The 27,867-nt window shown below is 44.5% G+C and overlaps 1 protein-coding gene across 10 annotated transcripts in view; it reads right to left on the reverse strand.

The window, feature by feature from the left end:
* The window catches only part of SGK2 (serum/glucocorticoid regulated kinase 2), a 40,298-nt gene continuing 12,431 nt past the window's right edge, over nucleotides 1-27,867 (reverse strand). For 7 of the 10 annotated variants that reach the window (XM_081867948.1, XM_081867950.1, XM_081867956.1 and 4 more), the window contains 13 exons: nucleotides 17,200-17,269; nucleotides 15,887-15,941; nucleotides 15,586-15,635; nucleotides 13,399-13,456; nucleotides 12,511-12,594; nucleotides 11,209-11,340; nucleotides 10,202-10,314; nucleotides 9,404-9,440; nucleotides 9,144-9,230; nucleotides 6,891-6,986; nucleotides 5,300-5,455; nucleotides 3,444-3,533; nucleotides 1-2,403 (listed from right to left, as the gene is read on the reverse strand). In XM_081867948.1, the coding sequence (XP_081724074.1) occupies nucleotides 2,251-2,403; nucleotides 3,444-3,533; nucleotides 5,300-5,455; nucleotides 6,891-6,986; nucleotides 9,144-9,230; nucleotides 9,404-9,440; nucleotides 10,202-10,314; nucleotides 11,209-11,340; nucleotides 12,511-12,594; nucleotides 13,399-13,456; nucleotides 15,586-15,635; nucleotides 15,887-15,941; nucleotides 17,200-17,269 (1,181 nt within the window). In that variant the 3' untranslated portion in view covers nucleotides 1-2,250. Of the gene's footprint in view, nucleotides 2,404-3,443; nucleotides 3,534-5,299; nucleotides 5,456-6,890; nucleotides 6,987-9,143; nucleotides 9,231-9,403; nucleotides 9,441-10,201; nucleotides 10,315-11,208; nucleotides 11,341-12,510; nucleotides 12,595-13,398; nucleotides 13,457-15,585; nucleotides 15,636-15,886; nucleotides 15,942-16,989; nucleotides 17,143-17,199; nucleotides 17,270-17,457; nucleotides 18,835-26,779; nucleotides 26,811-27,867 lie in introns of those variants that run through there. The other 3 variants (XM_081867953.1, XM_081867957.1, XM_081867955.1) reach the window with 3 other exon arrangements.

Here is a 27,867-nt window from a genome sequence, read left to right on the forward strand (position 1 = left end):
TTTGTAGAATACCAAAAAAGTTTATTAAGTGCTTTGCTGAGACTCCCAGAAATATTAAGTAAGTCTGTTGGAATTCCAGTGTAGGGAAAGGTAACTTAGCTAGGCTGATGTGTACACAGTTAAATGGTGAGTATTAAGGAACCTTGTTGTTCCCTTTACTGTCTGGTTTGCATTTAGTACTTAAGATCTTGGACAGATATTAAAAAGGACAGAAAAATATGGTTACTTTTTACACAGCCACCTAAACATTACCATAAAAAACACCCACTGTGTTTTTTATCAGTCATGCAACAGTTTGCTTTAAAATATATTATTTTATTTATTAAACTCTTAAATATTCAACAAAATAAAAACTGGGGTTAGGAAGAGAACATAAGAGAAAATGCAAGGATCTTTCAACATGATTATGGAGTTATATCAGCATATCCACAACACTCAAAGAGGAGCAGTCATGCAAGGACTATTATATTTCCCCCCACCATAGCCTTGACAACAAACGCAAGCAAGCAAGCAAAAAGAAAATCCCACAGCAAGCTTGGACACTAGACACATTTCTTAACACATATCTAAACATCCATAGTGTCTAAAAATTAAAATGCACAGAGATGGTGGATGCTTTTCAAGCTAAACATGGACATAGTGTTTTGTTTTTAAAGGCAGGTGTTTAAGAGGTACAAAGGCACCAAAACTGGCAGTTATTTCTGTAGTATATATTATCACAGTTGAATCCTCCACACCCCAAGTTTGCACCTTGATCCTTGTGCTGTTTTAAACAGCAAAATAAAAATTATCATTCTGCATTATTTCAGGTTGGCAATGACATTCACACTTGTGCTTATATGTATACTGGCAGCCCATTCTAGTCACCTCAACACATCCCACCTTCATAATTAATCAGGGTGGATGTGTTTTACCTTTAGCTGGTAGCAGGGGAAATTTATTTCCAGAATCAGCCTGCTTTGTTACTTAATCCATTACCTTTATATCCATGTTTTGTAGGAAGATCCCTTACCAGCATAAGAAGAATATATAATTTTAAATGATTTTGACTAAGAGATCAATGATTAACGGGTTCCATAGAAACATCCTGGGACAGGTAACAATTTTGTATAAAATGAGGGTAATGACACTACTCCTTGTGGCAGCTATAGTTGCACCAGCTCTCAGTTTTGTAAATAAAAGATCACACATTGGTACAATTCATCTCTGCTCAGGAGTTCTTAATAGGCAGGTCTTTTAAAAAAACAGACCTATATTTTTCCTTACTTTATCTTCGTAAAAAGAAAATCCATTGGCTGTTCTCTATCTATGCAGTAAAGAGGTAGTTATGACCAGATGCTTATCACTACACACCTTCCAGATAAAAGGAGGAAATAAATACAATTACTAAAAATGTAAGCAGTGTGCTATCAACATTTCCAAGTTAAAATCACAAATCACTATATCTAGCGCAGGTGTGGTGCGATAGAGCTGCTCCCATCAGTGCCATTTAGCTGGAGAGCAATGCTTTCAGCTGTGAAAAGAAACACTCATGCAAATTGTAGGTGGCATCACCTGTGGTTCATAATACTGAAAGGAAAAAAGGAAGAAAGAAAGCTCCAGAGGCAATCAATTTGGAAATACACAGTTCTGTGCAAAAGCTGTAAAAGGACCAGCTACAAGGAACTGGGGAGGGGATTCCTGGATTCTCTTCCAAAGGTCTTTTCTAAGAATCCCCTGTAGCAACCAATGTTGTTGGACTACAACTCCCATCATCCCCTGCTCGCATGTCCAAAGCTTGGAGATAATGGGAACTGTAGTCCAACAACGTATGAACTACATTGGCTACTCCCTAAGAGTATGTAGCCAGAACATGGACCCAATTGAGGTGGACCACAAACTAAGGTGAGAAAATATCTGAACAGGTAGTGTACCTACTATAAACCCACTGAGCCCAGAACAGCTGGTTATCCAGAATACCTTGGGTGGCAATTCAAACAGAGGTTAGCCTGCATTCTCATAAGAGGACATCAATTTTGGCACAAGATTGTATCATTAAATGTGTTCAAGTTTGTACAAATAAAACAATTCTAGCTAGAATAATCAGCATTTCCTCCTTTAGAGGAGCATTCACATTATGAGGTCTTATATGTCATGGAAGGAAAGCTTGGTTCTGTTCCAGTTAGAAGATTAGTCAGAGGGTAGTGGCTTCTTCTCTGATTAAATGGAGAGCAAAACTGGGTTTCTCAAGCCTTGTTGACATAGGTTGCTTTAGTCTTCATCATTTGGTGCATAAGAAAATCCCAAAAAAGCATCTGTTGCACTGCAACTACTGGTAGCAAAGTCGGGGGTACGGATGATGGAGCTGGAGACCGCTTCCTGAGTAAATTCTGGGTCAAAATGCCGTAGATCAGCAGGACCAGCCTTGAAGAGGAACAGGAAATTATTTTTTCTCTATTCTGCAAGCCTCCGCTTATGACAGCAATACTAATACTGTTTTTTATTATTAATGAGAGAGGAGATGGTAACATAGGAAGATCCCTGCTGGATCTTCTGTCAAGTCCAGCATTGTATTTTCCACTTTGGCCAACCAGATACCTGCTGAAAGCCCACAGACAGGACACAAGGGCAATTGTTATGTAATGTTATGTCAAGCCTGAGCAAACTATGGCTCTTCTAAACCAGAACTGGATACCATTTCCAACCCTGGTTGAGAGGCAAATGATATTATGCAACCCCAATGACCAACACATTGCTATGATGCTTGGACTTGGCCAGCATATTGCAAGCTTAGCTCCGATTCCTTCATCACAAGCGGTTGGACTAGATGACTATCAGAATCCCCTCCAAATCTACAATCCTATGAAGTCAGGAAGCTCCGTGACCAGTTATATCAGGCATGAGGAACCTGTGGCATTCCAGATGTTGTTGCATGCCGGCTCCCCCTGGCTCCAATGAGCATGGCCAATGGACAAAGATGGTGGGATTTAGAGTCCAGCAACATCTGAAGGACCACAAGTTACCTTGACTTGGATTGTATGATCTTGCCCCAGAAATCCTAAAAGAAGATGGAGCAGGTGATCTCTTTAAGCATTTCTTAACGTTCCATCAGGATCCTTCCCCAACTGCGGAATTCCATTAGGCTCTAGGAAAGGGGAAGATGGGACTACAAGGGCTCTCCATTGGCTCCACTGAAAATACTAGCAACTCTTGGCTCATCCTATCCAAATTGATCCATTCCAGCTGGTTATTACAATAAGAAGCAGTGCCTGAACCTTGCTACCCCATCCATTTTCCTCTTGTGTCTTTTTAGACTGCAGGCTTGATGGCAGGGACTGTCTTACCCCTTGCTATCTGTAAGCTGCTCTAGAAGCATTTTCTCCTGAAAAGTGGGATAAAACAGTTCAAAATAAATAATGCCCAGTCTCTATTCATCGTTACGAAATAGAAAACTTTCCACTTACCACTTTAGGGTCAAATGGAGGTGTGATCCTCTTACTGTACAAGTCGTCCCAGTTTATTGGACTGAAGAACACGTGGTTCTTTATCTCAAGCTGTGAAGAAAATGAATGTCACTCCAGAGTAAGCCATAAATTCTTAGAACTTAAATGTTGGGCACATTCACTCACAAAAACCTGTACGTTTAAATTTCCATGCACCCCCCCCCACCTCAAATAAACAGCACCATCATGGCCATCTCTCAGCTCATCTGAGATCTCTTAAGCACTTCCCTCCTGCAGAGCGCAGGTGAACACAGCTTTCTGTAAACACAGTCAGCAATATGTATTTGCATGCATATAATTTCCAAAAACAGTACATTAATTAAAAGAAAGCAGCAGCACCAACGTACAAAATCAAGCTGCATGGTGGGCAAAGCAACTATGCCAAGAAATGAATACGAAAATGTCGACATATTTTCAAGTATCATAGTATGCAATGAAAGCGATCACTCGCAGCCAATTAAATACTGTACTGAAAGCCTCTGTACTGAATGTGTAAAGCCCTCTGTACTGAATGTGTTGCCTGTTCTGATCTTATCCCCATACTGCTTCTACTCGTCCTTGGGTTTCCCCAGACATCCTTTTTATGGTGCATTCATGATGATTTGTGCTCATGATGGTATCAGGGCAGTTATACGTGGTCCTGCTTTCAAAAGCTTTGGTGTGTACATACTGGGTGGTATTCAGCTATTTCAGATTTTACTCAGAGTAAACCCATTGAAATTACTGGGCATAACTTAGCCATGTTCACTCATTTCAGTGAGTCTGCTGTAAGTAAAACTCAGTTGAATACCACTCATTGCTTCATTTTCAATCAGTGCATATCTCATAAATACCTGCTGTGGTATAAAATGTCCCCATGTTTTTGGTCCCACTTTTGTTGCACCAAAGTGCAATAGTGCCCTTCCAGATAGCAATAATAGGATAACATTGGAGGAACACTGCGAAACAACTAATATAGCAGAATGATATGTGAACGAGTCTGTATAAATCCACCACTAAAGTACTGTTATTGTGCCCATGGCATGTTGCAGAATACATCCACATTTAAAAAAAAATACCAGTCTGGAAGAGTTATTATCCTTGGAGTTATTATCACCGCTGCTAACAGGAATGGGAAAAGGAATGGGAAAAGAATTTCAGTTCAGTTCACATTTAAAGGTGAACCTATTTCATTCACCCTTTCCAATGCACCCAAAGAATTCGCACTTCTACAAATTTTGCAGTGCAGTTCTCCAGTCAAAGAATGTGTGCAAAATATGCATATACTAGGGCAAAGCGTGCATAAAAATGCATATATTAAGGAAAACAAGATACAAAATGCATTTTGGTTTGCAAAAATATTAGGAGAAATTCCATACAAATGTGTTGGGAGAAATTCATGCTAAAATGCCAATTAATTTTCATGATGCCTTTTTTTTATGTAAACTGATGTGAAAGACTGAATTTAATGACGGAAAATGAGAAATTGAGAGAAACCAAGACTGACAGATTCACCCAGTGCTAGCTGCTAATATGAAACATTGATTACACAGCCGCAGCAGAGTCTCTAGTCCCCTACAACATAGAAATGACATGGTCACATCTTAGGGGTTTTGCAATCAATGCAAGGCAGAAGGATAAAAATGAAGGATGTGGAGACAACCTGACAAGAGAGCAGCAAAGATGACAGGGGACAGTGCAGATCAGCCAATAACTGACACAGAAAATGGGAGGCTGCAGGTGTTTCAACAGGTGTTAAAATATTGCTCTCTCGGGGAAGGATTAAATTCTTAGTGAAAACAAGGAATGAGTAATGGTGACTAGCGCTCTAAACGTACGAAGTCTGTCTTGGCTCCCAGCCTCTTCTTCTGATCTTTATGGAGAAGTCCTTGCAGGATATCGCAAGCTGCTATGGTCTTGGTTCCTTGAATCTGAAGTGGCTTGTGCAGAATATTATCATACATCTGAGACACATCCCGGCTGTAAAACGGAGGCTGATAGGAGAGAAGTGGGAGGGGAGAAGGAGAAGGAGAAAAGTCAAGTTGCAGAAGCATGCATTGCAATATTGCAGAGACATCAAATTCATGCTGGTTGTTTTTTTCTACAGTTCAACAGGAGAGCTAGGAAACGGAGGGGATAGTGCTTCTTAAAATTTTGCTTTATATACTACTGTGGAATGTTTCAGATAAATCATCAGTTGCTTAGCAATGACTAAGCATGCAGTGCACAGCTTGCTCTGTTTTATTAACGCAACCTCAGTCTAACCTACACTCAAGCAAAAGGTAGCCAACACAGCTGGGAATCAAATACTTATGGTTCATATATGGTGCACCAATTTGTGACACTGTTTGCAACAGGTTGCTACAAACACAAATCAACAGTCAGATCCAGTTACAGATAGGTAGCCGTGTTGGTCTGCCATAGTCAAAACAAAACAAATTCCTTCCAGTAGCACCTTAAAGACCAACTAAGTCAGTTCTTGGTATGAGCTTTCGTGTGCATGCACACTGTGTATCTGAAGAAGTGTGCATGCACACGAAAGCTCATACCAAGAACTGACTTAGTTGGTCTTTAAGGTGCTACTGGAAGGAATTAGTCAGATACAGGACAATGTTAGCAGCTGCTGAACGATCAACTTTTGTACCCAAAACATAGCTATGCCTGGGCTATGCTTGTACTAAGCTAATTCCACTGGCACAGAGGAGTAAGGAGGAGCCAGGCTCATGTCAATAGTGTAAGACTAGTGTGAGTTAGCATATGACAAACTTCTGCTGAATCAAAGTCCAGTGTTCTGTTCCCACAAGTGCCTAAGGGAAGCTTGCAAGGATGACATGATTGCAATAGCCCTCTCTCACGTGTGATTCACAGCAAATAGTATTTAGAGGCAGGCATATTGCACCTATGGGGTCATGAAGAGTCGGACATGACCAAAAAACAACATATTGCATCTGATACTGGAGGCAATGTAGCCACCATAACCAGTAGCCTTATTGCCTGTGAATTTGTCTAAGTCCCTTTTCAAGCTGTCCAAGTTGGTGACCATCGCCACACCTTGTGGTAGCAAATTCCATTTTCAAACTTTGTTGTTTCTGTGCTTCCTGTGTCTCCCCAACATTCAGCTTCATTGAATGCTTCTGGATTATATCACTATTAAAGTGGCTGGGGTGGGGTGGGGTGGGACTTCTTTCCAAGAGCTGAAAGTGGCTTGAATGAGGAATCATTGTAAATGGGTATAAACGCCTCTGCTTTTTGCATCTGGTTAAACAGGATGGCAGCTTTTTCTATTGCTCCAAACACCTGTAAAAACCATTTGTCCCACTGTTGCCTGTGGTCTAAATCAGCTTGCCCACAGTTTAGGATTCTCTTTCAAACCACTTTCAGCACTTGAACTGTTGCCTGCAAAAGCAACGTCAGTTTTTGAAAGCTCACCAAACCAAACAACATTTCGTAGAGAACAGCTCCAAGGCACCACCAGTCTACAGTTCTGTCATAGGGCTGTTTCTTCAGCACTTCTGGAGCCAAATACTGTGAAAGGACAAGAAGATTTAAAAACAGAGCACACCACCACGAAGTGTCCCTGTAACTTTGCAGAAGCCACATAGGTAAGGTGAAAAAGGTAGAGGACCCCTGGATGGTTAAGCTGAGTCAAAGGTGATTATGGGGTTGTGGCGCTCATCTCGCTTTCAGGCCAAGGGAGCCAGTGTTTATCCACAGACAGCTTTCCGGGTCATGTGGCCAGTAGGACTAAACTGCTTCTGGAGCAATGGAACACCGTGACAGAAGCCAGAGCACACAGAAATGCCATTTACCTTCCCGCCACAGCGGTACCTATTTATCAACTTGCACTGATGTGCTTTCAAACTGCTAGGTTGGCAGGAGCTGGGAGAGAGCAACGGGAGCTCACCCCATCACAGGGATTTGAACCGCCGACCTTCCGATCAGCAAGCCCAAGAGGCTCAGTGCTTTAGACCACAGCATCACATAGGTATCCTTGATTGGTAGTCCAGCAACATCTGGAGGATTCAAGCTTCTTTATGTGACAGACTGTTGCCCTGTGTTGTCGTATGAAAACATATGACTCCCACCATCCCTGTCCATTGGCCACGCTGGCTGGGGTTGATGGGAGTCCAATAACATTTGTAGGGCCACAAGTTCCCTACTCCTGTCATAAAGTATAATGCTTCTAAATTCTCACTGGAGTACGGGGTGGGGAGGAAAAAGGATAGGAGAAATTCAACCCATCCAGTTTCAAGTTAAGTTTAACAACCCTTTTTTGTTTTTACCGTGGCTTGTTAACAGATTACTCAGCATGTTTTAAATAGGAGCATAGCCTCACACCTCCAATTCAGGCCTAAATTCATAATTTTGACACTTTCAGCTCCTCGTAACAGAATTATAAGTTACTTCAGCTCATGATGTCCACTGTCCCTACAGAGTTCACACAACTGGCAGAGAAGAGAAGGGGACCAATTTGCAGCTTCAGATTCAGTAGAATCATAGAATCATAGAATCATAGAGTTGGAAGAGACCACAAGGGCCATCGAGTCCAACCCCCTGCCAAGCAGGAAACACCATCAGAGCACTCCTGACATATGGTTGTCAAGCCTCTGCTTCAAGACCTCCAAAGAAGGAGACTCCACCACACTCCTTGGCAGCAAATTCCACTGTCGAACAGCTCTTACTGTCAGGAAGTTCTTCCTAATGTTTAGGTGGAATATTTTTTCTTGTAGTTTGGAACCATTGCTCCGTGTCCGCTTCTCTGGAGCAGCAGAAAACAACCTTTCTCCCTCCTCTATGTGACATCCTTTTATATATTTGAACATGGCTATCATATCACCCCTTAACCTCCTCTTCTCCAGGCTAAACATGCCCAGCTCCCTTAGCCGTTCTTCATAAGGCATCGTTTCCAGGCCTTTGACCATTTTGGTTGCCAAAACAGTACTTTGACTATTGTTTGTTTTAGATTTAGAGCAGATGTCCTCAACTTTTGGGGGCCAGGTAGCACATTCAGAAATGTAAGTAAGTGTCATGGGCACCACAGAATACCCATTTCACATATGGAAAAAGGGCAAACAATAAGCAAAACATCCACCCACACTCCAAAACAAACACAGATTTAAAAACAACAACGAGGCAGCAACCCCCAAACAAAAAGCACCTTCCAACAAATAGCCAACCCCCAAAAACCAAAGCAGTCAAAACAGCCTGCAACACCCCCCACAAAAAAATCAGGCAAAACAAATGGGCAAGCAGAAAACAGGCAATGCATCTCCATATGGGTCCCATAAGAGCATGGGTATCTGGCTGTTACTTGCATTTCATTTTCCATCAATCCAACTGTCACTTATTCTAAAAAAGAAAAAAGAACGAACACCTAACCTGAATTAAAAATAAATAAATCACAACTTGAGAGGGGCAGAGGGCTTTGGCAGGCACCAAGGGGTGTCTGATAGTACCACAATGCCCATGACCACTAGTTTCATGATCCCAGATATAGAGAATGGCAATGTGTGCCATGGTACAACGACATTAGTAGGGACTACTCCGCGTAAGCCTACAGGACTAAAACGCCTACCCAGCTGGCACAGTCCATTTTCAGTGGTGGTGCTCAGTTCCTTGGAAAAGTCAAAGCAGAGACAAAATCACCTATTGAAACACATAGACGTGTTTTCATAATCATACCTCTGGGGTGCCGCAGAAAGTAGATGTTGTTTCCTCTGGCTCCATTCCTTCTTTGCAAAGTCCAAAATCAGTCAGTACAACATGGCCCTAAAAGAAAAAGGAGAAATACTGAGCTCCTTAGGACGCTGTATTCCATATTTTGCCACTTTTGCATTCCTATTTGACTTGGTTGTCCCAGTATGATTACAAAACTTTTCCTACCAACAAATAACAACTGAAGTAGATCACACAGTGATGTGCAAGAATCCATAAATACATACCTGACAATCCAAGAGAATATTTTCAGGTTTCAAGTCCCTAAAGAAAGGAGGAAAGAGAATAAGGGAGGTGGGAATATGGTGATTAAAATCTGGTGGGATTTCAGGGAATCCTCCTCTCCAGCTTCAAGTGCTTAGATGTATCTGTTAAAAGAATTACATCTTGCAGATTCCAAAAAGTCTCTAGAGTTACCTTTCACATACCAATGAAATCAGTTCTCTTATACACTTGCTTTATTTTCTAGCGTTTCTAGATCATCTGTTCATTGGCACAATGTTTGGTCATTATGCCACACTTTTTAGTGCAGACATCCTGCCACTTTTCTAACCTTGAAGGATCCGATAAAAAAAGTGATGGAAAATTGCACTGCTGGGTAAGACTCCAGCTCCCATCAGCCCATGCCAACATGGCCAGTTGCCAGGAATAATGGGAGCTGTAGTCCAACAACAGGAGGGGTATAGGTTTCCCACCCCCCTGTTAAGTGGCTCTGGGGTGGGAAAGAAACACATTAGGACAAACAGGGAATGGTTAGTGATATGGAGGATTGCCTCTTGACCGCTACTAATCTAGTTCATCAACTCTTTAGTGGCCGGGGTGGCGGGGGGAGGTTGACATTCCAAACTCTATTTTTTTTATAAAAAAAAGAAGAGTTACATTTTTATCTTCTTTAAAGGCAATACTATTCTGAAACAAAAACACTCCAAACTTAATGTATGACAGCATCAGCATCATTATTGAAACTGCTTCCTATGAAACATGTTTTACTAAAGCTACCTGCTGTTATTGCAAAAATACTGTACCGGTAGATGATGTTCAGTGAATGGAGGTAGCCCACCGCACTGGCCATTTCGGCTGCATAGAATCGGGCTCGAGGTTCACAGAAGCAACGTTCTCTTTGCAAATGGAAGAAGAGCTATGAACCAAGATGGGAGAATTTGAGGCTGGAGAAAACTTATTCTGTAAGTATTTCTATGCCTGAATCAAGAGACTTAACAGGTTGCTTATAACAGGGTCATCTGGATTTGACACACTTTCCTCAGAAAACAGCTTCATTATTCCACACTCATGGAATGCCGAGTATTCAGTATTCAACCCGATGCCCTATTCCTCGGCTATTTCAGGTACCTGGTGCCCTCCAGATGTTTTGAACCTCAACTCTTCCCATCAGAGATACAGTACAAGACATCTGGAAGCACTGGGCTGGGGGAATTATGTAGCTTATATAAATTATGTAATTAATTACGTACATTATGTTGTCATTATGTTGTTCTACACCATTCATTTCAATGCAAATAGGGGGGGGGAGAGAGAATGCAATCAGTGATGTATCATTTGCAAGAACAACAATAAATATTGATCACATTCAGTAGACCAATTTCCATTCCTGATACAGGATGAATAAGTGACCACAAGCAATTTCTTTACCTGTTTCCATTTTCGTTGGAATTCTCTAACATCCCTCACTGTCCCTTTTCCCTTGTCTGTCATGTTTTGTTAAGATTGTAAGCCTGCAGGCAGGGACTGCCTTGTTTTGATTGTTTGTAAGATGCTTTGGGAGTTTTTTTTTTTGCTGAAGAGTGGTGTACAAATGGTCTAAATGGATGAATAAATAAGTAGTCCTAAGTTTGAAAAAGTTGAAGACCACAGGGGTACAGCGTATTAAATATGATAACTAGAACTGAACATATGCCAAATCATTCAGAAGACTTTTAATATTGCACCTATTCACTTGGAAGGTAAAGCCCAGAATGATAGCACTGACAGAACCCAATGCTCTGCGTGATGCAAAAAACGGACACTCACTCACCTCTCCTCCGTTTACATAGTCCAGTACAAAGTATAGTTTCTCTTTGGTCTGGAAGGAATAGTGGAGCCCCACAAGGAAAGGATGTTTCACATTCTTCAGGAGCACATTGCGTTCTGCCATTATGTGATTTTGCTACGAAGAACCGAGACCGGGGGGGGGGGGGGTGAGGAGGAAGGGCTAAGTTCACAGATCAAGCTTTGTTTCGCTTTAAAATTAAATTCACTACAGTCACACACATATACATAAATGTTTTTAGCAAAGGTCAACAGCAACTTCAAGGGAAGGAGGAATTTTAAATGGATCTCTGGCATGGGAGGAATGGTTACACCCCCTCCCTCTCCTCGAGCGAGAGCTGGGGTCCTAATTGGAGCCATGGATGGGATTTTCTGAAAATCTTGATGTTTAGCTTCTATACACCAGTTTTAATTTTCTAATCCCCACCTTACTCTTTGATCTCAACAAGAAGAGAGGGGGTTGTTGTACTGGCTCCAACAAAAATGCAAAATATTCTCGTATATTATTTGCATTGTTATACATACATACAACAATGCATACAACTGTATGAAAATGCTTATTATTCTACAAGGGCTGACTCTCATGCATATTACAAGTATAATGTATGTATAATTTTACATATAATTACTCAGGCTTTAAAAAGAAAAATAAATGCATGGGTGCTCAGACATAAGCGGAAGCTCAATGAAGCACAGTCAGGTTGTGACTGCCAAATTTCTGTGTATAAACCCATTTGAAATGGATTCTTTTTTCCATCCCTGAGACCCCCACAAGTGCAATTTATAGAGTAAAAGAAAGAAAGAAGAACGATTCATTCATCTACAAGGGACACATTTAGCGTTGTGTGCAGTTTGGCCTTCAGACCAATGTGATGCAGTTCACCAATGGCATGTTTTTTTTTTTGGTTAGGACAGAGGCTGGATCTAGACACAAGCAAAAAACATTTCAGGAAAATGTGTTGTAAACCTCATACTGTAATGGGAAATAACGTTGCTGAAAGACAGAACTCCACAGCGCCATCTAGTGTCACAGTGTTATAATGCATTTTAAACACTTTTTTTTTAAAACTAATGTAGCTGACTCCAGGGAGATGGCAAGTACAAAATAGCTTTCAAAACTGAGAAATTATTCCCTTGAAGAGCTATTAAGAGTTGTGCTCCTGCAGATATAGACACAGATAGAATCTCTCACGCACACACAGAGAGGGGGGCACGTTATACAGAGCATGGGGAGAGAGTAATAAAACTCATTTGCTGAAAGTGAAACTAGATTCCTTTGAAATGATACCTCTTTTTTCTTGAGAATAGATTTCTTCTGCAGAACTTTCACAGCATAGAACCTCCCGTCAGATTTGCGTTTCGCCAAAAGGACCTGAAGCGGGATTGAAAGACAGAGGGGGTAAAAGAAGTGTCCAGCTTTCACGTCCTTAACTAATTGGTCAGTGTTTTATGTTCACATTACAGTGGCATGCCAAGTTGGCAGCTGCACAATGTACAGGGCAGGGAGACTTTGCTTCCTCCATTGTGCCAATCAGCAGGTCCCATTCCTAGGAACAATTTGGTGTTAGTGTTGGGGTGAATCAATGCATAACTGAACATATTTTGGATTTCCAATAATCAAGAGCAGCAGCAGCTTATCACTAATTAATCCATTGCACACAGTAACTGCTCCCTACCTTAGGCACAAAAGTAAAATTGAAAAGAGAATGGTATTTAAACTTCTTAATACGACTTTCATTATTAAAACGGGCCCTTTAAAGGTACCACTGAGATGCTGTGAGAGAGCATATCAGGCTAAGACGTAGGGAGTTCCAGTTCAAATGCCTGCTAAGCCATGATGGTCACTTAACAGGATGGTTGAGAAGATAAAAATGGGGACTAGGTTCAACACCCTGAGTCCCTTGAAGGAACCATTCTCCAGATTGCGTTCTAGCTCCTTACTTTAAGATGGCAAAAGGAAGCGGCAGACTAAAGAGCAGGAATAGCAATAACAAATGGGGAGCGGAAGAATCACATTGTGGGTACAAATGCTAGAATTTAGGGCACCATTTCAAAAGCACCAGAAGCCATGCGTATGAAAGCAAAGTGGGAAAAGAAATGGGATAATAGTTGCCAAGTGTCATTGACACAGTAATAAAAGTAAATAAATAGAATTCTTCCAAACTAGGCCACTTACTTTTCCAAAGCTACCTTTGCCAATTATCTTTAGGAAGTCAAAATCTGTTGGCTTGGCACTGTTAGAAAAAGGAAACAGAGTAAAACACACAAAGCTCTTTTCTTCAGTCAGCTAGATTCTCTCCACCACAACCAATGAAGAACATCAGAAGGACACACAGCTGTATTTTATTCTTTCCTCAATTCCATCATTCTGTCCTGGCAGATAAAGACACGGGATGGTAGTCAGCTAAGGTTTATTCAGAGTGGAGATTAATGGACCCAACTTAGTCATGATCATTAATTTCAATAGGTCTATTCTGAGTAAACATCAGCTGACTACCACTACCGTTCTTACAGACATTCAACTCTTCATAACCAGATAACCTGCTATTCTCTTGGGTGATTACTTGGCTAAGAGTTCAACTAGTGCATTGTTGTAGCTTAAGGTACATATTTTGGAAAACCAAGCAGAAAATAGGAGCTTCTCACATGGAAGCTCTCACATAGGACTTCTCACATGGAAGTGATAGAAAGGACATTTGGGTTAATGGCTATTGTATCAGGGATTATCTGTATACACAAACCTGAAGCCCTCTTTACTTCCAAACTTGAGTACCAGGGCTGAGGAATCTGTGACCCTCCAGATGTGGTTGGACTCCAACTCCCATCAACCCTGAAAATTTGCCAGGCTGGCTGGCAGCTGGTGGGAGCTGGGACCTAAACAACAGCTGAAGGGCTGCAGCTACCCTCCCCTGCTGGAAATGCTAATTATTAGGAGTAGATGAGCATGAGGGATTGTAACATGGACTCCAAAGCTGTCCTACTCCACACAAATCTGTTTCAGAGCTCCTAGAACTGTATCAACAACAACAACAACAACATTTCTATCTGGCTCTTCCTTCCAAACAAATCCAAAACAACACCAGGGATGGGCAGAATATAGATCTCTGGGTGATCCATAGTAGATCACCAAAGATTTTGGATTCCCAATTCTTTTAACAATAGGAGCTTTCCCCTAAATTAGTCCACGATAACAAAGAAATCTGAGGCTGGAGGGGATACCCAGAATGTGTGTGAAAGGCCCATCAGCTCAGCACTGCAAACAAATGTCTAGCCTAAAGTGCACCCAGATGTGCCCTCTTCCTCAATTCTATATGCATCTCTGTCCCTTGTCTCTAAGCCACTGTTTTGTATTTCGGTCCAGCTAGTGGATCTTTGGGTTCTAGGGGAAAAGCAAAGCAGATGTTCTCAAACTTGATGCCCACCCACCTTTGTAGGAGACAACTCGCAGCCAGAGAACGAAGGAGCGACTGGGGATTTCACAAACCCAGGTTTCCCAAAGTATTAAAGCTGATCCACAATCTCTGATCAAGAGTGTAGTTAGAGCTCTTCGTCTCTCCCCAGTAAAAGAAGATTGGCTTGTCTTGATACTAAGGCTTTATCTTTCATTGTTTGAGAGATGTATGTGCTGGGGTTACACAGCTTGTGGGGGTGGGCAACAGGAGGACAAATGCATTTTTAGGAGGATAAATAGATCACACAATTGTTGGGATAAGTGGGGATGTTTCCCTTGAGGCTGTGCTTTTGTTGCAGGAATGTCGTTGCAATAACCAATTGCATTTTCTTCACAGAAACACAGATTTTTTTCCTTCACAGTTAGTACATCCATTGCTGTTGTGTGACTGCAATATAGTATGTCCCAAGCACCTACTGAGATAAGGGTTGTGACAAGAATAGTGAGAACAAGCAACATAGCTATACCCCATTCGATGCTGTTATGCAACCTTTATGAACAATATTGATTTGTTGCACACAATACAAATGTCTTAATTTGAGGAAGCACTTTTGTTTTAGTGACATTGCATTTTCCCAGCTCTCAAACCGCAATATGTCATTGCTGGAAATACATGATTCCCCCCCCCCCACACACACACAGCTAACAGTGGCACAGCTACCTGGAGTGCTGGTAGGAGTGGGGTTGCATGTATTTTGACCATATACTGGCTAGTGTCTGTGACGTCACCAACAAGGTACGATAAAACTCCCACCTACCCTGCCTTGCCTACAATCCAACACTTCGCTTTTGCAAACAGAACATGTGTTCAGGAGCTCCAGACACCTCAGAAGAGCAAATTAAGGAAAGTGAAGTAGAGTTTCATTGCATTTCTTAACCTTGCAAAATGTGTTGACTTTTGCATGCACTCACTTGGGGTTAGCAGAAGGTCCAAGGTTGATGTTGTCCGTTGGTGATGAAGGCTAAAAAATGACAGAAGTACAGAGCTGACATTAGCTAAGACCGCCAGGGTTGAGCAACAGTGTGAGAGAAGGTGGAGCTTTCTGGTACAGTAAATGCATACCAGCAAAACCTACTGCAATGAATGAGGCTTTCCAGTCCCCCTCCCCACAGACACCCTTGGACGGGTAAGGAACTGAGCTTCTTAAAATTCTCCACCTTCATATTTGAACCCATCTAAATACATTTAAGAAAGAAGGTACCAGGACCTTACCTGGCTTTCATCGTGGCTTTTGGAACGGTCCATTAAGGTGGCAACCCTTTCAGCACTGTGAAAAACAAGACAACAGTCAGTTTCGGAGATGTGGAGAGCAGGGCAACTCTAGCCTCTGCCTCAACAGGGAGAGCCCTCAAGTCGCAGATGTTATTCTAACTTAGAGGGATAAGTTGTCAGCCATAGGTGGAAAAATAACACCTGAGGGAGCTGTTTATTAAGTGTGTATTCTATCAAGCCCAGAACTGAGATTTTATTATTAGTGAATACAGATGATGTAACCGGCCCATCTGACTGGCAAGACAGTGCGCAGGCAGGTAGGGTCTCAGCCGCATACCAGATGGGCACAGAATTAACCCCTCTCCTGTCTCCATGCAAGACAGTAAGAAACTAAACCCTCAGCAGCAAAATAGTTATATGTCCTCTTTCCTGCTTTTAGCACACAGTGGCTGGTACTAGAGATGCAATGTTTATGCATGCTTGCTATTTCTGATGCCATATCCCTATTCTAGGTGCCTTAATTAGGGGCCAAAGTCCACACAATGCCAGTGTCATTTTCAAAGTTTAAAAGCAGCCCCTGGGAGCTGGCAAAATTGAATCAAGGGAAAGGTCCAACCCTTCTCCATCCTGTAGCATTTTGCTGATCAAAGGCAACCTCCAAGTGGCAATTAGACCCCCTTATTAGTGGGTGGGAGACAGACATTCATATTGTACATTCCTTCCCCCTGCCCCCAAATAAGGAATATCAGCCAACAAAACCAGGTGACACAAACTGTAGCACATGAATATAAACAACGTGAATATTCATCCCCCTTACTGATATGCTGATAGGAAGAACACTCTTGCTCTTAAAGCCCCAGGGGAAATCCTGACCATCAAGCTTCCCCTTCTACCTAGCAGGAAAGTTACAAGACAAAACCTTTTGACATTTAATACTCTCCACCCCCTCTCCACAAGAGATTGCGAGGCAGCCCAAACCCCTTCCCTTATTTTGTAAGTCCTACAGTTCCACAGAAGCCCCTTATTTCAAAGCAAGCCGTGAATAGACACCACTGCTCAAAAGGATCTCATTTTGAAACGTCTCATTTAGCAGCGTTACCTACATCTGCATGAGTAAAAGCCTTCATCAGAAGCAGAGTTGAGCAACAAAGCCATACTGAGCAACAAGTCCCAGTTTGTGCAAGAGATGCTTCCCTCTGCAACACACCCCGTGCCAGCCAGCTCAATTCACTGCTTATTGCTTGTGGGAGATTATGATCAGGCTCAGCTTTAAAGCGACAGTGACCCCCTAATAGAAAGAGCATTATACTCACTAGGAACACAGTCTGGAACTGGAGGTCTTGACCGTCTGTTCTAACCTCTCTCGCCCGTGCTTTATGAGATCTACAGGAAAGGGAGGAGGAAAAAGTTAGCAAACTGTTCCACTGGCAGCAATCACAAGAAATACACACAGAGATACATTTGTTCTGAAGTGACCTTGCCCTTCTCATGCATCCACCCACAAAACAAAATAAGCAAACTTTATTGGAGCTAGGGAAGAAACTCGGTTGCTGCAAAAGGAAGCTTCTAACCTTATTCGGACAGGAGTGCAGAAGCAAAATTCGGAAACCAGCGAGTGATGTCCTGTAAACGACAGCCTCCCTTTCCAAGGATACTACCCGGGATTGTCCTGCCTTTCTGTGAGACACAGATCACAAGGCAGAGGAGCTGCCCCTTTGATACATCATACTTGGCACAAGCTCAGTCCCTCTCATTCAAAGCTTTCCAAGCATTTTACGAACATGCATTGCGCATCACAGCACAAGCACTATCCTCCTTTCTCAAAGGAGAATGCTGAAATGATTTGCCCAGGTCAGTGAGACATTCAGTAGACTTGTATAGATTTTGCTGCAATTGTTGTGGTTGTCTATTAAAGAGTGATGAACAGAACTGGGCTGGCTTGTTTCATTTTAGTGCATTAACACAACCTATTCACAGAAGCAAGGAAAATTCCTACGCACGTTAAATTTACCTTAAGAGTGAAATTGACTGGACCAGAAGTTTCTTCCAGTCCAATCAAGAAGCTTCACCATGATAACCTAAAGGAAGCCATATAGTTAAGAAAACTCGCCTTTCCTTCTACAATCACAGTTCCTCCTGCCCTGCCATGATAGCTGCAGTTATATTGACAATGCTGGATCAAGGCCAATGTCACAGAAGGAGGAAGAGAGAGAGAAACATAAAAGCAGGCTTTTAAAAATCCCTCCCCTCCTATGTGCAAATATGCAATGGACAATGAAGAACCTGAATGGTCACCAAACTGGAGGACTTTAAAAGTGAATTAGACAAATTCATGGAAAATAAGGCTACTATTACTGGCCACTAGCCATTTCTTCCAGTATCAAAGGAGCATGCCTCTGGATTCCAGCTGCTGAGAAAAATGAGTTAATGAGCGCTACTGCCCTTCTTTATTTTATAAAGTCCTCCCATGTGATATTTGCCTGGTCTTTTATTTTGTCTCTCCCAATAAAAGGACAGAACAGCACCTCCGAATATTTAACTAGTGAAACCTACTGTGGAATTTGTTTTGCCCACATTTTGTCATAATAAAGACAGCAATAAAATAAGACTGCTGGCCTGATGCCCTGAGAAAGGAGCATGAAAACAAACTTATTCAGAAGACAGTTTTGCTATGGGAAAAACACAAAGAAACCCATTGCACTTTGACTCAAGAGCTTGAAGAATTAAAAAAAGGGTTCTTCTACTCCAGCATTCTGCTTGTAGCAATAACCAGCAACATGCCCTGGAACTTCAGGCAAGGCATGATATAGTACCACACTATATTTGCTCTCAGCATACATACACTGCAGCTAACCATGGAGGCCCCATTTGTCATTGACCATATTCAATGACAGAACTACCTTGAACCTGAAGTGCGAGAACTTGAAGATATGTCTCCCAACAAATGGAGATAGGGAGATATGGCAGAGGGCCTTCTCAGTAGTGGCACCCGCCCTGTGGACATCCCACTAGATGTCAAAGAGAACAACAACTACCAGACTTTTAGAAGACATCTGAAGGCAGCCCTGTTTAGGGAAGCTTTTAATGTTTAATGCATTACTGTCTTTTAATATTTTGTTGGAAGCTGTCCAGAGTGGCTGGGGAAGCCCAGCCAGATGGGCAGGGTATCAATAATAAATAAAATTATTATTATTATTATTTAAAATTGTTTGTGCATCAATTCTCTGATCAATGAAAACTTATGGCACACAACGTATTCATGTTCTCTATCCATATATGCAGGTTGAGCATAACTGAAGACAGGGGTGCCAACTTGAATAAAATATGAGGGGGGGGGGGAGGTAAGCCCTGCTATCCATCGGCTGGGTGAGGACTGCAGGGCCTGCTCCCTTCCAGGGCCTTTTCCAGCTGGCCCAGGGGGCGTGGCCCAGGCCCTCTCTCCTGGCTATAAAGGGACTCCTGCTGCAGTGAGGCCTCGGACCATCGGCTGGGTGAGGACTGCAGGGCCTGCTCCCTTCCAGGGCCTTTTCCAGCTGGCCCAGGGGGCGTGGCCCAGGCCCTCTCTCCTGGCTATAAAGGGACTCCTGCTGCAGTGAGGCCTTGGACCATCGGCTGGGTGAGGACTACAGGGCCTGCTCCCTCCCAGGGCCTTTTCCAACTGGCCCAGGGGGCGTGGCCCAGGCCCTCTCTCCTGGCTATAAAGGGACTCCTGCTGCAGTGAGGCCTCGGACCATCGGCTGGGTGAGGACTGCAGGGCCTGCTCCCTTCCAGGGCCTTTTCCAGCTGGCCCAGGGGGCGTGGCCCAGGCCCTCTCTCCTGGCTATAAAGGGACTCCTGCTGCAGTGAGGCCTTGGACCATCGGCTGGGTGAGGACTACAGGGCCTGCTCCCTCCCAGGGCCTTTTCCAACTGGCCCAGGGGGCGTGGCCCAGGCCCTCTCTCCTGGCTATAAAGGGACTCCTGCTGCAGTGAGGCCTCGGACCATCGGCTGGGTGAGGACTGCAGGGCCTGCTCCCTTCCAGGGCCTTTTCCAACTGGCCCAGGGGGCGTGGCCCAGACCCTCTCTCCTGGCTATAAAGGGACTCCTGCTGCAGGGAAGCCTTGGACCATCGGCTGGGTGAGAACTGCAGGGCCTGCTCCCTTCCAGGGCCTTTTCCAGCTGGCCCAGGGGGCGTGGCCCAGGCCCTCTCTCCTGGCTATAAAGGGACTCCTGCTGCAGTGAGGCCTCGGACCATCGGCTGGGTGAGAACTGCAGGGCCTGCTCCCTTCCAGGGCCTTTTCCAGCTGGCCCAGGGGGCGTGGCCCAGACCCTCTCTCCTGGCTATAAAGGGACTCCTGCTGCAGGGAAGCCTTGGACCATCGGCTGGGTGAGAACTGCAGGGCCTGCTCCCTCCCAGGGCCTTTTCCAACTGGCCCAGGGGGCGTGGCCCAGGCCCTCTCTCCTGGCTATAAAGGGACTCCTGCTGCGGGGAAGCCTTGGACCATCGGCTGGGTGAGGACTGCAGGGCCTGCTCCCTCCCAGGGCCTTTTCCAACTGGCCCAGGGGGCGTGGCCCAGGCCCTCTCTCCTGGCTATAAAGGGACTCCTGCTGCGGGGAAGCCTTGGACCATCGGCTGGGTGAGGACTGCAGGGCCTGCTCCCTTCCAGGGCCTTTTCCAACTGGCCCAGGGGGCGTGGCCCAGGCCCTCTCTCCTGGCTATAAAGGGACTCCTGCTGCGGGGAAGCCTTGGACCATCGGCTGGGTGAGGACTGCAGGGCCTGCTCCCTTCCAGGGCCTTTTCCAACTGGCCCAGGGGGCGTGGCCCATGAACAAACTTTTGGAACAAACTCTTGGGAAGGGTGGGAAGTGTTTTGCCATTGCTTCCCTGTTCCAGGGGGTTAATGTGCTTTAAAATGTCCTCAAGCAGTCGGTGGCAATTTAAATTTTTATTTCTTTTTTTCCATTGCTGGGGGTGGGTGGGATGGATATTTGGTTGGGGATTAATTTTAGCATAATTGTTCTGTTCCTTTTTGTTGTTGTTGTTGTTGTTTTATTGGTTCTGTATAGTTTATGTTTTGTTTTGAAGGGGCTAGATCAGGGCTGCCTGGGAGTGGGGCCCCAGCCATCACGATGGCTGGGACAAGTTCCACAGGGGGGGAAGCACTGGGACATCCGATCTCGGTGATCATGGGCAGGAGGCGGAGTTACGCTAAGACCAGACCATGTCATTACCGAGGAGGCAGGTTTAGTCGTTGTTTGAAGACTATCCCTGCCTCCGGGTCTGGCCTTGACCGGATGGATACTGGAATCAATAGGGGAAACCTACATGACCTGAAGGTGTTGCTGTGTAATGCCAGGTCAATGATGAATAAAACCACTGCCATCCACGACCTGATTGTGGATGGAGGACTTGACCTGGCATGTGTGACAGAGACCTGGTTGGAGGAAGCAGATGGGCCTGTCCTTGCCGCTGCTTGCCCACCAGGTTTCTCTTACGCACAGCAACCCAGGTCATGTGGGCGGGGAGGGGGGGTTGCAGTGATTTTTAGGAAGTCACTAGCTTGCACCAGGCGTCCTACTGGGAAGATCCAGTTTTCTGAGTGCATGTTCTGGAAGTTGGGCAATAGGGGCAGTACAGGATTCCTTTTGGTGTACCGACCTCCCCGCTGCACCAAGGATTCCCTGTCTGAGCTGCTTCAGGTCGTGGCGGATTTTCTCCTGGAGACACCTAGTTTGGTTGTCCTAGGGGATTTTAACATCCATGCCGACACGACCTTACAAGGGGCTGCTCGGGACTTCGTGGAAAGCATGGCCTCCATGGGGCTGTCCCTGAATAAGTTTGGCCCAACTCATAGTCATGGACATGCCTTAGACCTGGTGTTCACCTCTAGTGACGTGGGTGATCTGACACTAAGTAAAAGTGAAACAAAAGAAGTGCCATGGTCAGATCACTTCCTGGTGCAACTGGACTTCTCCGCGACCCTTCCCCTCTGCAGGGAGGTGGGACCAATTCGGATGGTCCGCCCCCGCCACTTAATGGATCCAAATGGTTTCCAGAGAGTGGTAGGGGATGCCTTATCCCATGTTGATGGCCTTTCAGCTGATTCCCTGGTGGCCTGCTGGAATGCGGAGTTAACCAGGGCTATCGACTGTCTGGCTCCGAAGCACCCTCTCCGATTGCATGGAGCCCGGACAGCTCCGTGGTTTTCTTCGGAGCTGAGGGCGATGAAACAATCGCTGAGACGGCTAGAGCGTCGGTGGCAAAAAACTCACTCCGAATCTGACCGGACACAGGTTAGAGCTCAACGTCGAGCCTACCAAGTGGCGATAGCGACGGCGAAGAAGACTTTCTTCACCGCCTCTATTGCATCTGCAGAAAATAGTAGCAGGAGACTTTTTCAGGTGGTTCGTAATTTAACGGAACCACCTTTACCACCGGGGCTTTGTAAAGACCCCAAGATCTCCTGCAACGATTTTGCAAAGTTTTTTGCAGATAAAATCACTCATATTCGGAAGGAGCTAGACACCACCGTGGGAGCAGGGCTGGGGCAGGAGAGTGCTAGAGCTCTGTCTGGTCAAGTTGCATGGAATCAATTTCAATCCATTACCCCCGAGGATGTGGACAGGCTGCTTGGACGCGTGAAACCAACCACCTGTCTCCTGGATCCTTGCCCATCCTGGCTAATAAAAGCAAGCAGGGAAGGGCTGGGCGATGGGCTCTGCGGGGTGGTGAATGCTTCTCTCTGTGAGGGAGCATTCCCAGATCCGCTGAAAGAGGCGGTCATCAAACCGCTTCTTAAAAAACCATCTTTAGACCCGGCCAGTATGGCCAACTATCGCCCAGTCTCAAATCTTCCATTCTTGGGCAAGGTGATTGAGCGCGTGGTTGCTGAACAACTCCAGGCACGCCTGGAGGATGCGGACCATTTGGATCCCTTCCAATCGGGATTCAGGCCTCATCATGGGACTGAAACTGCCTTGGTCGCGCTGGTTGATGATCTCCGGCGAGCTAGGGACAAAGGTGAGAGCTGTTTCCTAGTTCTGCTGGATCTCTCAGCGGCCTTTGATACAATCGACCATAACATCCTTCTGGACCGTCTAGAGGGGCTGGGAGCTGGGGGCACTGTTATACAGTGGTTTCGCTCCTTCCTCCTGGGCCGTGTTCAGAAAGTGGTGGTGGGGGATGAGTGTTCAGACCCCTGGGCCCTCACTTGTGGGGTGCCTCAGGGTTCCGTCCTCTCCCCCATGCTTTTTAACATCTATATGAAGCCGCTGGGAGAGATCATCAGGGGGTTTGGGCTGGGTGTCCATCAGTATGCGGATGATACCCAGCTCTACCTCTCTTTCAAATCAGAACCAGTGAAGGCGGTGAAGGTCCTGTGTGAGTGCCTGGAGGCGGTTGGAGGATGGATGGCGGCTAATGGATTGAGGTTGAATCCTGACAAGACAGAAGTACTGTTTTTGGGGGACAGGGGGCGGGCGGGTGTGGAGGACTCCCTGGTCCTGAATGGGGTAACTGTGCCCCTGAAGGACCAGGTGCGCAGCCTGGGAGTCATTTTGGACTCACAGCTGTCCATGGAGGCGCAGGTCAATTCTGTATCCAGGGCAGCTGTCTACCAACTCCACCTGGTACGCAGGCTGAGACCCTACCTGCCCGCGGACTGTCTCGCCAGAGTGGTGCATGCTCTAGTTATCTCCCGCTTGGACTACTGCAATGCGCTCTACGTGGGGCTACCTTTGAAGGTGACTCGGAAACTACAACTAATCCAGAATGCGGCAGCTAGACTGGTGACTGGGGGCAGCCGCCGAGACCACATAACACCGGTCTTGAAAGACCTACATTGGCTCCCAGTACGTTTCCGAGCACAATTCAAAGTGCTGGTGTTGACCTTTAAAGCCCTAAACGGCCTCGGCCCAGTATACCTGAAGGAGCGTCTCCACCCCCATCGTTCTGCCCGGACGCTGAGGTCCAGCGCTGAGGGCCTTCTGGCGGTTCCCTCATTACGAGAAGCAAAGCTACAGGGAACCAGGCAGAGGGCCTTCTCGGTAGTGGCACCCGCCTTGTGGAACGCCCTCCCATCAGATGTCAAAGCGATAAATAACTACCTGACATTCAGAAGACATCTTAAGGCAGCCCTGTTCAGGGAAGTTTTTAATCTGTGATATTTTAATGTATTTCTGGTTTTTATGGAAGCCGCCCAGAGTGGCTGGGGAAACCCAGCCAGATGGGCGGGGTACAAATAATAAATTATTATTATTATTATTATTATGCTATCCATAATCAATCACAAGATGTGGTGCACACACAGCATTTGAATGGCAATGTCCATCAACTTGGGGGGATGGCCCCCTCAAATATTTTATTGGGGGCCTCAAAGGGACTTTGGCCCCTAGGAGTTGGCTCCTATGGGTTAAGATATAACTTAACTCCGAAAAAGGTCCCAAATGCATAGCTCCTCATCAGATTTCTAGGGGAACTGCCAACACTATCAAATTCCTTACAAAAAAGCCCCTCCCCCTTCTTTTTAATGCAGACTGACATGGAAATGTGAAAATCTGAATTTAAGATTGGAAATGAGAAGCTGAGAGAAAGAAAAACTGACATATCCATACATCCCTACTTATCTTCAAGAAAGTATTTCAGTAGGAACAGAACATAATCGAGACCGGTTACTTTCATAACTTTAGCTTTTCACTCTTCAGCTTAAAAATTCATGTTTTGGGCATGGAGCCTGGGATTGCCTCAACCACAACATATCTACTCTAGAATTTCTACCAGCAAAACTGAAGTTCTATCTAAATCTTAGGCACAGCTCATACATAAGAAAGCAGCTGATCCATCTTCGTTTATTCAAGGCCAGGCTAACTCTACCACCGAGTATGTGCTGTAAATAATAAGCCTCTTCCTCTGCAAGGAAGTGCTGGGTCAAGTGCAGAGAGATTGTTTAGAGAATCAGGATGAGATGTTTTGGAGGTGAAGAGGACAGCTTGACCCAAAGCTGCGTCGATCTCTTAAGTTTCACTCCAGCTGCAACTTTACGGTGAAAAATTTCACATGGAGTCCCCTAAAGCCTCACTTTCCCAGACTGCTCTGGTCCACATCCATCTTTATTAGGATTCCATCCTGACTTGGATAAACTTCACGTTCATCACCAACTGTCTTCCTACAATGTAGCTGGGATCTAGCCTAGGGACAGGCAAATAAGTCATTTTCAGTTTCTCTCAACATCTCGTTTCTCTAATCTTAAACTCAGTTATGTACAGTTTCCACAGAAATTTGCCACGGTTAAAAGAAAATCACAAGAATGTCAACTTTTTTTTTTTACTGTGAATCTCCCCTAATAAACACATTTTCACTAATATTACTGCATACTTTTCCATCTTGATCACTGAGATCCTTTCATGGGGCACTACTTGCATTTCCCCACTCTTAATATTGGTGGAAAGAACCTCAGGGGAGTAAGCGATAGGCAGGAATCATTCTTTCATTGTTTTAGACATCTCCAGAAAATTGCTGTCATTCAGACAGGACTCTTTCTTTTCGCCAACCAATATTTACTGATGTTTTTATTGTGCTTATTGCAATTTTGTAAGATGCACACCGCCTTGCTGTATCCTCTATCCAGGCAAGCTGGAGGCATTATCGGAGTTCAAGGATACATTCCAGTTAGGAAAAAAACCACTCAAGGAGGGTGCATCTCAGGGCCCGTGTGAGAGCTGTGATTTGGGGAGAGTGGGAGTGAGTGAGGAGTGAGAAAGAAGAGTAGCCAAGGGTGAGTCTCCAGGGCAAAAGTGCACTAGAGGGATGTATTTGGCCCCTGGGCTCAAATCTCCCCACCCCTGTTCCCCACTGACTCTCACCATGGTTTGAGAGTCCTACTTGGAGATTCTGGGAATCAAACCAAGAATCATTTGCAAGCAACACATGTGCTCTATCCTGAACCGCAGAGCCCAGCCTTAGTGATCACGTGGAGTCCCCCAAACATTTTCAATTGGAAAATCTTTCTATGCAAATCACAGTAATCTCCACTGGAAATTTTACATTAGAGTGGTCTAATGTTGCAGGTTCGTTTCACGTGCATTCAGTAAACCAAGCTGACAACTTTGAAATTGCCAAGCTTGCCTAATACAGTGGTACCTCGGGTTACAGACACTTCAGGTTACAGACGCTTCAGGTTACAGACTCCACTAACCCAGAAATAGTAGCTCAGGTTAAGAACTTTGTTTCAGGGTGAGAACAGAAATTGTGCTCCGGCGGCAGCAGGAGGCCCAATTAGCTAAAGTGGTGCTTCAGGTTAAGAACAGTTTCAGGTTAAGAACGGACCTCCAGAACGAATTAAGTTCTTAACCAGAGGTACCACTGTATTGCATTTGCAAATGGCATCTGTTCATTGTTCCTAAGAAGAGAAGAAGACTTTAGATTTGATATTCCGCTTTATCACTATCCAAAGGAGTCTCAAAGCGGCTAACATTATCCTTTCCCTTCCTCCCCCACAACAATAAAATTGTTAATAAATTAATGAAACACAAACTTCATAGAATCATATTAAATAAACACTGGGGGGGGGGTAGATTCCATTTGGGGAATTTTTTCTACCCCCAAATCCCTGAGCCTTCCTGTAAGTCAGCTAAAGTGCCCCAACATATTACCTTTTCATCATATGGAAAGTGCTCCCACCTCTTGATGTTGTTTGTCTTTTTCAATTCTACAGCCAAATGCAGCCACCAGATATTTTTCTGCAGACATTACAATACTGGCTGTTTAATTTTCATTCCCCTCCTTACTCATCCCTAGCATGGAATGTATCTTTCCTTTGCTGCCAAACACCTTCTTGACATTTCCTTACTAACCAACATGATGACCCCAACAGCAATTTCCCAAGCAGTTACAGTTCAGATCCTATCAGTGTATACCTAAAGTTGGAAACATTGGTCCCAATAAGCATCACTTTGCAGTTCAAACGCCCATGCCATTGTGCTGCCCTTTTCATTGACTAAAAAAAGGGAAGAAATCCCCCCAAGGATCAAGATACAGCTTAATTTTTGTCTATCAACATACACAGATCCCATTTTAACAGCTAGTGTTTTCTCAAACCACGCTTAAAAGCAGCCCATTGATTCCAAGCTTATAATAAATCAATTGAAAAAAGAATCAGTTTGCAATACAATTCCTACCTTACAAGAAAAAGGCAGCCTCAAAGTCTCATTCTGCAAGCTTCCCCGAACCCCCACCCCTCTCTTGCCCGATTATCATCCGCCTTACTGCATCATCTAACCTAGATTGTAAACTTCAAACACAGATCTCATCTGCAGCTTACCCAAGAAGCACTAACTTTCACTTCAAGATGACAAGCACTGAGCTATTTTCTACTGCTACTCCAGAGGGAGAGCCGTGCCTAGTCTGTTACAGCAGATGCAAAAGGGTCTCAAAAGTGTGGGCATTAATATATTTAAAAGTCAGAGTTAACGATTATGTCCAAAGCTCATGTTCTTGGAAAGGCATTTTTAAATATTAAGGGGTTGCCCACTGGCACCTAGATGCACACAACCAATGATCTTGCTAGTGCTGTTGCCCAGTTTTCAGTAGGAGGATTCACAGCAGATTTTCTTTTCTTTTTTTACACCAAGGTCACCTTCATAACTTCTAGGCACATATGTAGCCCAATTTCACCCTGGACTTTGTCTTCGCATAAACTAATACTGTACAAGCCTGCAGCTTAAGTGAGTCAGAACTGCTTGGTCCCTATATTTTTATTTATATTTTTTATACCCTGCCCATCTGGCTGGGTTTCCGCAGCCACTATGGGCGGCTCCCAACAGAATATTAAAAACATGATAAAACATTAAACATTAAAAACTTCCCTAAACAGGGATGCCTTCAGATGTCTTCTAAAAGTCAGATAGTTGTTTATTTCCTTGACATCTGATGGGAAGGCATTCCACAGGGTGGGCTCCACTACTGAGAAGGCTCTCTGTTGGAAAGAATTATTATTAAATTTGTA

Source organism: Podarcis erhardii, assembly GCF_964252035.2.
Source record: "Podarcis erhardii genome assembly, chromosome: 6".
Taxonomy (NCBI): domain Eukaryota; kingdom Metazoa; phylum Chordata; class Lepidosauria; order Squamata; family Lacertidae; genus Podarcis; species Podarcis erhardii.